Source organism: Meriones unguiculatus, chromosome 3 (genome assembly GCF_030254825.1).
Source record: "Meriones unguiculatus strain TT.TT164.6M chromosome 3, Bangor_MerUng_6.1, whole genome shotgun sequence".
Classification (NCBI taxonomy): domain Eukaryota; kingdom Metazoa; phylum Chordata; class Mammalia; order Rodentia; family Muridae; genus Meriones; species Meriones unguiculatus.
Genome location: NC_083351.1, coordinates 60,964,159 through 60,978,062, shown reverse-complemented (window position 1 = coordinate 60,978,062; position 13,904 = coordinate 60,964,159). Strand labels below are relative to the sequence as shown.

Below are 13,904 nucleotides of genomic sequence, written 5' to 3'. Positions count from 1 at the left end.
ACATCCACCCCCATTACTCTCCCATTATACTAGCCCCTTTCCTTCCTGCGTGTCTTTTTTTTTTTTTAACTTATACATATTTGAATCTCCTAAAGCACTTCGCGGAGTTCAGGGCTTACGTTAAATTCAGAAATACTCCTGATTTTGAGAGTCCTTGAACTTAAAACCCACACTCGACGACTGAAGTTCCAAGCTGCTGTTCCCCCTCCAGGCGCACCGTGGCGCTACAGCAATCCCTCGCGGTAGGAGGGGCCGCGGCAGCTCTTCTTGCCCGGGGGAGGGGGCGCTCCCACAATGCACCTTGTATCAACACGGCGGTGGGGCGGCTTCCTGGAGGGTTCAGGCGCTTGGCGCTGAGGTACCCAGTGCGAGCGCTATCCCGCCAGCCGGTGTTGTGGGGCGACTGCGACCATGGCGGAGGCAACGCCTGCTCGGGTGAGGCGCTGCGGCCGGGCCGGGAGGGCCCCGGGGAGACAGCGCCCTGCCCGGGGCGGGGCTTGCGGAGCTCGTCCCGGCTTGGTTTCCTCCGCGGCAGTTGGCGCCCGCGGATGGCGACCTTCCTTCCCGCTACTCTCGCCCTCAGCCCGCTTGCCCTCTGGGTCCGTCTGCGTCGGGCTCAGAGCCCTGGCGCTCCGCGTCTTTCTGTGGAAACTTCTGCGAGGCTTGTTGAATTGTTTGTGTCTACGCCCACATATTTTCCTGCTTCGTGCCAACTGGGGACTCGTTTTCTGAGGTGGAGTGATGGCGCGTCTTAAAAGCCTGCTTGTTGCCTTTGCGCTCAGCTGCAGAAGACCCCAGGACTTATGGCTTCTCTCCAGGCAGTGGGCTCTTATCCTGATGCCATGTTCTGCCGTTGATTTTTGTTCTGAGTTTGCAGCCACAGGTTGAAGCCAGGCGGGGTCTCCTCGGGGACAGGTGTAGTTGTTGGGTTTTGTTTACAGAGCTGTAGGTGCGTACTGTTGACTGCTTTCCTCCTAGTCCAGCTGTCTCTGGTCAGGGAATGTGAAGACACTAAAAATTGGTTTGAGAATTATCTTCCGTAACTCAGCGCTCACCTATTCAGTGCTTGGTTTTCAGCAGCCTGTGTACACCCTCTCTAGGCTTTTGTCTCCATAACTTGAATTGAGAACGTTGGGTTCGTTGTTGGAGCCTCTCTAAGGTCTTCTCTGGCTCCAGTCCTTGCATACTGTTTCACGGTAGCGGCTAACTTAGCAAAAGGCTGTAGCATAGACTGGCCTCAAGCTAGTGACAGTCTTCCCTACTCCGTCTCCCCGGCTAGGATTAGAGGCGTGGACCATTATGTTGGCTATTGTTTCTTGGTGGTTGTGTTTTGAGGCCTGTGTTCCAGCCTAGCCTATCTGAGGATGACTTTAAATTCCTACCTCTGACTCCCGACCTGCAGAGTTTACAAGCATAAGCCTTTTCTTGTCTTTTTTTTTTCAATCTTTCAAAATAAGGTCTTGGTATGTAGTCCTGCCTAGAACTAGTTATGTAGACCAAGTTAGCTCTGAACTTGGAACAATCCTGCCTCTGCATCCCAAGTGCTAGTCAGAGACTAGGAGAGGGGTCGTGGCTAGATAGGTAGATTTCCAAGGTGGACATCGTCTTTCTTTCTCATCCTCCTGACTTGAGAAGACTGGCAGCTAAAAACAAAAGCTTTATAGGCTTTTGTCTCCCACCAGAAGGTCCCCCGCTGATGGACTGGCTCAACAAGTTCAAGGCCTGTTGCACAATAGTTCTGCACCAATCACCCATCTTCAGACTGAACAACCCTATATTAGAGGAAGACTTGAGAGTCGTTAAAGCCCGGCCCCCCAGCCTTTTCCTCTGTGTCTGCTGCAGGAGTTTCCTTACTCCCATTAAGCACTTCTCTTCCGTTGTGGATTCTGTCCAGCAGTGTTTGAGATTTCTTTGACGCTACTTTTGGGGCTTGAGTTTCCACTGCTTTTTAATTCTTTAAGTAGCGGAGAAAACGAACCCGACCCAGATCCAGAGTGCCTCATTCCAGGTTCCTAGACTGTCAGCGGGCACCATTGTGCACCCGAGCTTTTGAATTGAGTTTAACTGCAGCCTTTTTGGATTCCAGAAACACTTTGGGAATCTTAAGATAACTTTTTGTGAACAAGAGTTATAAGAAAATTTGTGTTGAAAACTTTGCCTTGATTGGAATTGGATTTTTCTAGGAAGTGGTTAACTAATTAGGAAGGGACTGAAAGATTTATCAGTGTTTATTTTCAGAGTTAACTGGAAAAACAGGATACTAATATGTAGCATTTTCTGCATCTGAGTTTCTTGAGACACAGATGCAGTCTTTTAAGTGTTTTTCTCTAGGTCGGTTAGTATAAGTGCCAAGTGAGGTGGGGGGACAACACACTCCTTTTCTGGTCATTCCACTCTTAGTTATTGGTCATCAATGGACCTGGAGAAGAAGCAATAAAGTAGTTGTGCACTGTAGGGCATGCCTGAGGCCAGCCTGGTCTACAAAGCGAGTTCAGAACAGCCAAGGTTACACAGAGAAGCCCTGTCACCAAAAAAAAAAAAGAAGCAATAAAGGTCCACCAAAATCTCAAACTAAACTTAAATTTACAGTTTAACATTGTAGAATTTATTTAAACCGTTCTTGAACATATTTGTATTCTCACATATCTCTTCATCAGATACATGTCCTGATAATAACAACTAAAAATAAAAAATACTGAGAAAATTATATTTGTAAATAATATTTGAACGTTATAATTAATCATAAATGTAGAGGAATTTTAATTCAGAACATGGTTGATCTGGCAGAAGATCACATCCAAAGACTTTCTAGGTCTGTGTGATCCGTCGGGAATACAAATACAATTTTAATCCAGGAGACAGGCGAGCAGGTGCGAGTTCAAAGGCCAGTCAAGTATCAGGTAAAAAAAAGCTTTGGTCCAGTTGAGGTGGTTTAATCCCAAACAATGAAGGTAAAGTTAGTTTGTAGAAGGAAACACCGATATTTGAAAGTGATGTCTAATTGGCAGAAAATGTGACTAATCAGAGAAAGATTTGACAGAATAGGGAAGCTACTTAAGAGACTTGCAGAGAGAGGGAGAGAGGAAAGAGCATAAAGAACGCAGGTTTAGTGGGATTTGTTTTACACAGAGAGAGGTTGAATGAGCGAACAAGTTAGACACAGGTGAAGAAAGAACCAGCTAGAGAATGAAAAGGAGCCAGGAGATTAAAAAAGATTTCTGGAGTTAGTCTGAGGCCAAGCGGAGCAATTCAGAGTCCAAGAGAGAAGCCATATTGAATAAGTCAGCTGGTAGAGGAGTTTGAGACAGAATAGCTGAATTGAACTAGCCAGCCCAGAGCTCAGAAAGAACAAGAAAGGGTGAGCTTATTAAGCAGTAAGTCTCAGAGGTTGAAAACATTCTAGGCCTAGGTTAGATTCTATGGAGGCTAGAAGTTTCCAGGACTAGGCCTAGGTAAACTGAAAGAGGCAGTAATCCTCAAAGAGGACAATTAAAATAGGCAAATAAAAGTTCATTTTACACACAAGCCCATTATTTGCTGTGATAATTCAAAAACAGTATAATAAGTAATACCCCAAAATAGAAATCATGAATTCATAATTGTGAAGTCAATTTTGAGAGCATTTCCTGAACAATCATGTTTGATGTTTATGAAATCAAGGGACCTTGGAATAATGAGAAAACTCAGAGTCGTCAGGACCCCATAAAGATGGGACTTGGGGGTAACACTGGGTTAACTTTTTATTAATAAAAATTAAAAGGTTAACTTTTTTTTGAGTCTAGCTTTCCCTGTGTTGCTCTGGGAACTTGATATGTAAACCTTGTATATGTAGCCTTGAACTTAGATCTTCCTGGCTCTGCCTCCCAAGTGCTGGGATTACGTGTCTCCTGAATAAGAGAGTAATTTGTTAAGTTAATGAAAATAATTAAAGTACATGACATCATTGATGTAGAAGTTAGGAAGAAGAGATCAGAATTCAGAAGCTTAGTGCTCTTTGTAAATATACTTCTCATAATTTCTAGGTTAATTGCTAAAAGACTAAAAAGCCAGTTACAGTAATATGATTGGATTAAAAGCAAGGATTATCCAGATAGGAAAAAATCCAACCTTCTGGTTTATAACAAATACAGACAAAAGATAAATCAATACAAATGGTAAAATATAAAAGGATATGAGAATGATTTATCAGAACAATACTAACTAAAGGAAACTTTGCTTAGAAGTGTATCATTGCCAGAGATCAAATATTCAGTTTTCCATTTTGAAATGACATCTTTAAACTAGTTTGAGGCTAATTACATAGCTTCGAGTAGATTTAAAAATTGACAGGCAAAATTCATCATTATTTATATAATATTCTAATATAATGTAGTCTTTTATCTAGAAGAGAGTAGCAAGGATACTGTTCACCCAGAAGACCTTTCAGAGAGGATGGAAGTATTCTCCATTTGCTACAGTTGTCCCTAGCTACACAGGACTGTCAAGTCTTGATATGCAGCTCGTATGACCAACAAAATGAGTTGTAAATTTCATTTTAGTTTAGCTGATCATGATGGCTCAGGCCTTTAATCCCAGCACTTGGGAAAAGCAGAGAAATTTCTATGAGTTCTAGGCCTGCCTGGTCTATATAGTGTGTTCCAGGACTGCCAGCAAGACTGCCTCAAAAAAGAAGAGGGAAAGCCATCCCCAAAGTGGGGGTGAGTTGGTGAGCTGGGGAAAGGTATATGCTCAAAAGCCATTATTAATATTTTAGCCTTTTTACAGCACATAATATCTGTGTATAATGATACAGTGTAGAGAAAGAGAGAGACTAGAAAGATGGCTCAGTGGTTTGAAGCTCTTGTTGCTCTTGCAGAGGACCCAGGTTCAATTCCCAGTTCCCACATGGTGGCTCAAAAACCATCTGTAACTCCAGCTCTGGCGACCTGCTGCCCTCTTCTGGCCTCCACTGGTACCAAGCACACCAGATTTTGGGATGGTTTGATACATAGTAAGAGCTGTCTGGTATAAGAAGCTAGGGAATATGTTAAAATATTGAACATGCTTTAAAATTCTTGTCAGTGCAATAGCATACTCTGTGTATGGATCAAGACATTTTATCCAAGAAATATTTCTCAAATTTATCTGAAATTTGATGCATTTCCACACACAGTCTCTGAAGATATTTTTGTGAAACTCTTCATGTTTGTAGAGTAACAGTGGGCCAAAAGAAGTCAAGGTACTGCTATGAAATAAAGAGATGGGATTTGTCTTAGTGTCAGTAATTGGGCTGGAGAGGTGGCTCAGCAATTATTCTTCAGAGGACTGGGGTTCCTTTCCCAGTACCCACATGTTGAATCACAACTGTCTGTAACTCCAGTTCCAGGGAATCAAACACCCTCATACAGACAAAACTCCAATGCACATGAAATAAAAATAAATAACTCATTTAAATATATCAATAATTACAGTACAGCTAGAGTTAATAAGATCATAATATTGGTAAAGTGACAGGAAAAGTAACCCATAGAACAGAAAAAAGATGACCGGAACAGGTTGACAGGTGACAAAACTTGGTTTGTGTAGGAAATGACATTGTAGTTAGTGGGTAAGTGCTGACTGTTTTTATTATCGCTGGATTTTTTAAGACGGGGTCTGACTAGATAGCCCTGGCTGGCCTGAGACTCGTATCTAGATCAAGATGGATGTAAACTCAGAGATCCAGCTGTGTTGTGACTAAAGGCATGTGTCAGCATGCGTGTTTTGTGTGTAGTGTGTGTATGTAGGTAAGTGTGAGCACGCTGTTACACTCAGGTGGGCAGATGCCAGCTTGTGGGAGTCAGTTCTCTGCTTACACTGTGTGGGTCCCAGGGATCAAACTTAGGTTCTCAGGTTTGGCCTTATCTGATGAGCAATTTCACCAGCCCAATAATGACTTAAATGTTGTTTTTATACTTACTGTGTGTGTGCGCGTGCATGGATGTGTCTGCACACATGCATTTGGAAGTCAGGACACCTGGAAGGAAAAGCGTAGCTCCTTATGGTGGTATTTTTTTTTTTTAATTTTTTTAAAATTTTTTAAAAAAATTTTTTTATGGTGGTATTTTGTCTTTTTCTAAAATTTTCAAAACTATTATAAAATATACATGTAACTTTTACTTTCTTCCCTTCCCTACTTCCCCTCTCCCCACTTTTGAGACAGCCCATGCTGGCCTTCAACCTGCTTTGTAGCTGACCTTGAACTTTTGATCCTGATGCCTCCACTTTAAAACCGCAGTTTGTGTGGTGCTTCAGAGCAAGGTCAGGGCTTTGTGCATGCTAGGTGAGCTTGATGCCAACAGAGCTGAATACCCAGCTCCAATTGAAATGTTCAGTATCTGTCTTAGGGTTTCTTTTGCTTCGATGAAACACCATGGCCAAAAAGCAAGTTGAAGAGGGAAGGACTTATTTCTCTTATACTTCCATATCACTGTTCATAGAAGGAAGTCGAGGCAGGATCAAACAGGATAGAACTCTGGAGACAGGCGCTGATGCAGTGGCCATAGAAGGGTGCTGCTTACTGGCTTATTCTCCTTGGCTTGCTCAGTCTGCTTTTCTCTAGAGCCCAGGACCAGCCCAGGGACAGAACCATCCGCAATGGTTCCGATGCCCTCCCCCACCAGCCACTAATTAAGAAAATGACCTCCAGGTTTGCCTACATCCCAATCTTATGGGGTCATTTTCTCAGGTGAGGCTCCCTCCTCTCCAGTGACTCTTGTTTGTGTCAAGTTGACATAAATCTATTCAGCACAATATCAGAATAAAAAATACATTAGGATATATTTTATTTGTTTTAAGAAAGCTAGGTAGTTTTGAGTCCTGGACTTGGTCTTCCTTTCTTTATTTGATGTTTGGAAATGACCTTGTCTCACTCTCCTCAATCCTACAGCACAGGAGGAAACGGCGCTCCATGCCATTAGCCCTGGCCACACCCCCTTCACAAACAACAGAGAAAAGCCCGTATTTCCAGACCACAGAAATCTCACTTTGGACAGTGGTGGCTGCTCTTCAAGCTGTGGAGAAGAAGATGGAGTCCCAGGCTGCCCGACTGCAGAGCCTGGAGGGACGAGCGGGCACAGCCGAGAAGAAGCTGGCTGACTTCGAGAAGACGGCTGTGGAGTTCAGCAACCAGCTGGAGGGCAAGTGGGCCGTGCTGGGGACCCTGGTGCAGGAGTACGGGCTGCTGCAGCGGCGGCTGGAGAATGTGGAGAACCTGCTGCGCAACCGGAACTTCTGGGTCCTCCGGCTGCCACCCGGCAGCAAGGGCGAGGTCCCCAAGGTAGAACATCTAAGTTTAAAAGTTAGGCCAGGGGGGGAACCCAACCTTGATTAGTCAAGATGTTAAATCACTGGCTGGTGCTCATGGGAGTCAAAGTGCTCATTTCCTGTGGCTTACAATTGCAGGTGTCTGGGCCCCTTGAGAATGATGGGGTCTGTTTCTCGGAGCAGGAGTGGGAGAACTTGGAGGACTGGCAGAAGGAGCTCTACAGAAATGTCATGGAGAGCAACTATGAGACTCTGGTCTCTCTGAGTGAGTGGCAGTTTTCTCCTAGAGTTCTCTCAGAGCCTTCCTGACTGCACCTGGACTCTGCCTGCCTCTCACCCTCTGTAAGCCTGTGCTGAGCTGAGGAAGAAACTCTCCAGGTGCTCTCACCTGCAGAGAATTGAAAATCTCTCAGGGATGAGCCTTTGTATTTTTTCTCTGGTAACACAATGGCTTCTTGAGATTATTTAGGTATTATTGCTGAAGTATAATATGGGTGTTTAATAACATAGTTACAAAGTATTGTATTAGTTATTTTTCTGTTGGTGTTTAAGACACTATGACCAACCCAACTTAGAAAAGAGAAAATTTAGTTGGGGTTTATGGTTGCAGAGGGTTAGATTCCTTGGGATGGCCAAGCAGAGGTAGCAGGTAGCAAGTAGTGGGAACAGCCCTGAGAGCTCATATCTTGAACCTCAAGCAGGGTGCTGAGAGAGCTAACTCAGATTTGCTTGAGTATTTTGAAGGCCCCTTAAAAACATGCTTCCTCTAACAAGGCCACACTCCCAAAGAATTCTACCAACTAGGGACCAAGTTTTCAAACATATGAGCCCATGGGGCCCATTCCCATTCAAACCACTAGTATAATATGCTTTTATCTTTTGAGACAAAATCTCTGCGTAGCCCTGGCTGCCCTGGAACTCAATATGTAGATAAGGATGGCCTTAAACTCATAGAGATCCTCCTGTCTCTGTCTCCTGAGTGCTGGTACTAAAGTCATGCACCACTATGTCCAGCTAATGTTCTATTTCTAATATTTTAGATGAGGAATCTTGTAACTTAGTAGCCGATGAGGTGGCTCAGTGGATAGAAGTGCTGGCTGTACATCCCAGATAATCTGCATTCAATCCCTGGAACCCATGATGGGAGGAAACAATCTTGGAATTTGGGCTGAGACATGCAGCACTAGCTGCTAACAGGCTTTTACTTAGCAGTTAGCCAGAGTCATCCCAGCCACTGCGGGTTTCATGTTGTTTGGTAGACAGGAAACACCATTTGTGGAAGTGTTTTATGTAAAACATTACTAATACATGCTATATAACAAGTGCATGTTTTTCAAATGTCAGTCCTTGGAGACCACTGGCTGGACCAGAGTGAGGGTAAGGGAACTCAGGGTGGGCCAGAGAGGTGACCATGTTACCTCAGATGGGTTCCATGCTCTTCGAGGCCGGTTCCCAGGGTCACGGAGCCTGCATTGGCTGGCAGTGCCTCAGCAGGGATGAAGTCAGGCACTGCGGAAGGGATCCTCGCCAGCCTCCAGCTGTCTGGGCAGAGGTAGCGATGCTAAGTGGACACTGGCTCCTGAGCCCAGTGGTGCTGGTGAAGGAGCAGCAGAGCAGCAGCTTGTCAGTCAGCTGGCCAGAAATGTCCAGGGAAAAGTGACAGTAACATTAGCTCTTGTGTCTTTTTAGCTGTTCGAATTTATTCGCTGGCATTGGTTACTTGTTCATCGGCACCTGACCACATGCAGTAAGTTTTTAATCTCCTGGATTCACACTGTATCTTTTCCAACCCAGAGGTCCTTGGCCAGCCAGAGGAAGAGGCAGAGTTGGGTGCAGAGATGGTGGGTGACTTGGTGGAAGAAGGTACCCACTTGGGTGAGTAGTTCTAGAATGTTCTTGCATAGTTCCTCCACCCTCACTCTGTAGGTTTCCATAGCTTATAGGGAGCTTTCCCTCAGCTGAACTGCCAGATAATATCAGTAACCTGGCAAGAGCGGGTTGTGGACTCCTGCTTGTTTGGTTTTTAAAGGTTTATTTTTATATGTATGCATGTATATCTGTGTGACTGTATGACATGTGTATGTAGGTATCCACAGAGGGCAGAAGAGGGGGTTGGATCCCCTAGAGCTGGAGTTTGATTGTGAGCCACAGTGGTTGTGAACTCACTCTGTGGCCTAGGCAGTCCGTTACCTTGTGATCCTCTTGCCTATCTGAGTAGCTGAGATTACAGGCCTACATCATCACCAGACCCAGCTTCAAATTTGTTATTTTAACACTTTTGAATTAATCAGTTGTTCCAATGTATCTTGTCATCCTTTCCCGTAGAGATTAAATACCAGTGTGTAGAGAAGGTTGGAGGACTGTGATAACAGCTCTCTAGGAGGAAGATGTTCAGTTTCTCCTCCACATTATCTGATTCAGCTGTTCTTAGCGAGCTTTGAGCCTTCTGAAGTCTTCAGATACCAAACATGCTGGAAAATGATGTTTGTTTGGTCTTCTTTCTTGCAGCAGATAGAGCCATGGTTAAACAGGAGCTGCTCTACAATCAGGAGGACCATGCAGGTCTCCCCGGCATGTTTTCCAGCGCTGCTGAGCAGCAGGCTTTCTTTGGAGCGGAGCAGGCTGTATTCTGGAATAGTTCGGGAGACTCTGCCCTCTTGGAATCAGGCCCAGGGGACTGTAACCCTGAGTCTGTGGAGGGCAGTAGAGACCCTGCCCCTGTTAGAAATCTGGACTGCTCCCGAAAACAGAAGTCTCACAGGCAGGTGCAATTGGGTCAGGAATGTGGACAGGGTCTGAAGGCGAAAAGGGACGCCAGCCCATACAAATGTTCTGAATGCCAGAGCAGCTTCCGCTACAAGCAGCAGCTGACTGCACATCTGCAGAGCCACGTGGGCAGGGAGTCTTATTCTACCACAGAACCAGAGGAGAGCCTTAGGCCCAGGCCACGGCTGAAACCACAGGCCAAACGGTCAAAGCTGCATCAGTGTGACGTGTGCCACAGGAGCTTCAGCTGCAAGGTCAGCCTGGCGACCCATCAGCGCTGCCACCAGCAGGGGGGCCCCATCACCAGCCCTCAGATCCAGGAGAGATTCTCGCCTAACAGCTTAGTTGCTCTGCCTGGCCACATCCCCTGGAGGAAAAGTCGGAGTTCTCTCATCTGTGGGTACTGTGGCAAGAGTTTCAGCCACCCATCTGACCTGGTGCGGCACCAGCGCATCCACACGGGTGAGCGGCCCTACAGCTGCCCTGAGTGTGAGAAGAGCTTTGTCCAGAAGCAGCACCTCCTGCAGCACCAGAAAATCCACCAGCGGGAGCGGGCTGGACAGGCTTCAGAGCCTGCAAGGCCCAATGGCCTGCTTTAAGGTTGCCAGCCCCTCACCGTCCGGGGGCGGAGGGGGGGTGGCATCGGTCCCCCGCAGAGACACTACAGTCACACTAACTTCTTCCAGAGGAGAATTGCTTCTGCTTTGCCCTCCTTGGCTAACTAAGCACAGAGGCTAATCTGAGGCACAGGAGAGAAGGATCTATGGCCCCAGCCTCTGCCATCTTGGCCCTGTTGCTGGGTTTGCTGTTTCCTTAGCCCCTTCAGGTCCCAGGTTTTCTCCTTTCTGGTGTACTGTCACACCACTGAGACCAGTAGCCAGTTCCAGGGCCATCTTAGCATTTCACACATGTCTTCCCACAGGTGAGTGGGACCACAGAGGTTTGTGGAAAGTTCCAGGAAGTACTACCCTCCATTTCCTTTCTTTTGTAGCCTCCTTGTTAATAACTAGTATAAATAATTTAAATGAACTGCTTAGCCTGTTCTAAAGACCCCCTTTTGGAGTTAGATTCTGGTTGATTTTTTTAAACTATAGTTCAAAACTTGTTTTATAAATTTCAGGAGTTGTAGAAGTTGTTCCTACCATGGGAACTGAGCCTACCCTCCAGGAGGGAATAGTTTATGGGGCTCTTTTAGCCCACCCACATTTAACATAGGCCCGAGAGCCGAGACATATTGCTGTGTTCTTTTGATGGGTTGCCTAGTGCACTCAGATGGGGCTAATTTTCTCGGTGGGCCAAGCCCTGCTGAGAATGTAGACTTCTTGAAGAAGCTGAGAGTTCAGTTCTGGGAGTTGGTGTCTCAGCATACTTTCCCTCTCCCGCTCCTCTCTTTGCTGTTCCTACAGCCCCAGGGGATGTGGGGGGTAGGGTGGAAGACTGAGGTTCATTCTGTTACACCATGCATCACTTAGGTTATTCAGATTAGACTTTCCAGTGTCTGCACCAGAGACGAAGGAGAGAAAGCACAGGCGCTTGTCTCAAGAGTGTTGAGTACCCCACTGTCATTTGGGGAGGGAGGTGAGAGTGGGTTCCTGGTCATATGTGAATGTATGCTTGTCTGGAATAAATCTTGTTACTTGTATTTAAAGAAAAAACAAAATGTTCACACGGGGTGCTTTCTGTTTGTCAAGAATTCATACCTGGAGTCAAGAGAGGAGAGATGCCTCCCCAGGAGGCCCCTATGTGTAGCCTGAACCTATGACCTTAAAGCTCACACACTGGACCAGGGATACTATTGCTTCTATAGTTTTGTACCTTAATGTTAAGGTTAGTTTCTGAGTCCCTGTTCCCAGAAGTATGGTCTCAACACCTGACAGGCTTAGGCTCTGTCCTAGATCTGTGGTTGGAGCATTTGTTTGTTGTTGTTTTTTGTGTTTTTTTTTTTTTTTTTTGTATGTATACAATGTGTGCCTTCATGCCAGAAGAGGGCTAGATGGTTGTGAGCTACCATGTGGTTGCTGGGAATTGAACTCAGGAACTCAGGACCTCTGGAGGGCTGACATTTCTCTCTAACCTCTGAGCCATTTCTCCAGCCCGTCATTGTTTGTTTTTTCAAGGTAGGGCTTGTCTGTGTAGTCCTGGATGTTCTGGAACTCGCTCTGTAGACCAGACTGGCCTGCCTGCCTGGCCCAGGGTTAAAGGGGTGCATCCCCATCCCCTGCCTCAAAGGGTCCTGCCTGAGGGACAGATCGTTTCAGAAGGTAGGAGGGGCTGGCAAAGGCTCCTTCCCTGCCTACTTGAGCTTGCCTCGGGCTTTGATTATAACACTTACATTGGAGAAAATCAACAGTATCTCAGATCTGCTATGGTTTTGCAGGACAGCTGCAAGATTGTCTTAATATATGATAAGAATTTCATTAAAAAAAAAAAACACCAAAATTCCTGCATTCCCACCCCTAAAGCACCCTCCTTGATAGTTAACTTGTCACTTGTGCTGTTAATACTTGACCGTATACTTCATTGGAAACCTATAGCCAAAAGACTGAAACTGAATCTTCACTGAAAACAAAATAAGTAACTTGGAATTTATGGCATTTAGTTTTAAGTCAACACACAACAGGAAGAGGACATGGAGGAGTCTGAATCAAAACTGAGTGGTGAAACACTCAGGGTGTCTATCCCAGGAGTGGAGTGGGACATTTACATCATTATCATGGGACTGCCAGTAGGCGCTGTCCTTTATTTAAACTCATTTTTATGTGTGCTTGAGCACATGCATGTCTTGGTGTATGTGTGGAGGTCAGAGGGCAACTTACTTGGTTCTCACCTGTCCCGTGAGTTCCCAGGGGTCAAATTCAGATCCAGGTTGTCAGTCTTGGTGTTAGCCTTTTTTTTAAACTGTCTCTCCCTAACCCAGTCCTGGAACTTGCTATGTCGCCTACCCAGGCCATCCTTCCCACCTTCAGCCCCCACACCAGGCTTCATAGGCACTGTTGAAAGGCTGTTCTGGGAGGTGTGGAGAAGAAGGCAGGAAGTGGAATGGTTAAGCTAAACGTAACACACAGGGCAGCAATGTTCCATGCCCAGCTAGGCTGCCCTGCCTACTTGCCCCTTCCTACTCACACAATTATCGTTTGGGTTTGTTTTGGTTTGTCTTCGAGTTTTGGCTTTTCAAGACAGGGTTTCTCTGTAACTAGCTCTATAGACCAAGCTGGCCTTGAGCTCAAGAGAGCCCCTACCTCTGCACTCCCCTGAGTGCTGGGATTACAGGTGTGCACCACTGCCGACTAACTACAGTTAAAGGTTTTAATTGTCACTCACCTGACCCTCGTAGACAACCTCATCACCATACAGCATTCTGATGAGGTTGGACATGGTCTTTCTTCAGAGTCTTCTCTCTGGCGTTCCCAGCAGCTAATCAAAAGCAAACAATCCAAACAAGCCTTGAAGGCTTCTATAGCCTACCTTACCCTGAAGAGTCAGAGTCAGTTGTGTTGCCGTCACATTCTTCCTGTCCTGAATAATCCACCTTTGCTTTTTTTTTTTTTTTTTTTTTTTTTTTGTATTTTGGTGTCTAAACTCCTTTTGTGAGAGCTTCCCTCATTTGCTTTATGTTTATTTGTGTGTGTGTGAGTGTGAGCACACACGTGCCATGGCATGCATGTGGAGATTGGAAGACAACCTTCCACCGAGGGAATAGTGATCAGATTCCAGGTGTCAGGCACCTTTGCTCACTAAGCCATCTCATTTTTCCTCATCTGTTTCTTTAGTGAGCAAATGATGACCCTGTTATGTGGCCAGTTTTAACACTTGGGGAATATCAGTGACCAGAATATGTTGGCTGTAGTTTGTAT

The 13,904-nt window shown here is 45.6% G+C and overlaps 1 protein-coding gene across 2 annotated transcripts; it reads left to right on the top strand.

Annotated features, from left to right (window-relative positions):
* The first annotated feature begins 260 nt into the window (after positions 1 to 260).
* On the top strand, positions 261 to 11,710 carry LOC110565525 (zinc finger protein 212). 2 transcript variants are annotated; one of them, XM_060380088.1, is made up of 5 exons: positions 261 to 435; positions 6,908 to 7,297; positions 7,423 to 7,549; positions 9,079 to 9,159; positions 9,796 to 11,710. In XM_060380088.1, exons 1-5 carry the CDS (start codon positions 412 to 414, stop codon positions 10,647 to 10,649), a joined length of 1,476 nt encoding a protein of 491 aa, XP_060236071.1. In that variant the 5' UTR covers positions 261 to 411; the 3' UTR covers positions 10,650 to 11,710. The 2 variants fall into 2 exon arrangements, with proteins under 2 accessions (XP_060236071.1, XP_021518897.1); XM_021663222.2 differs by having other exon boundaries at positions 9,793 to 11,710.
* Positions 11,711 to 13,904: the final 2,194 nt, after the last annotated feature.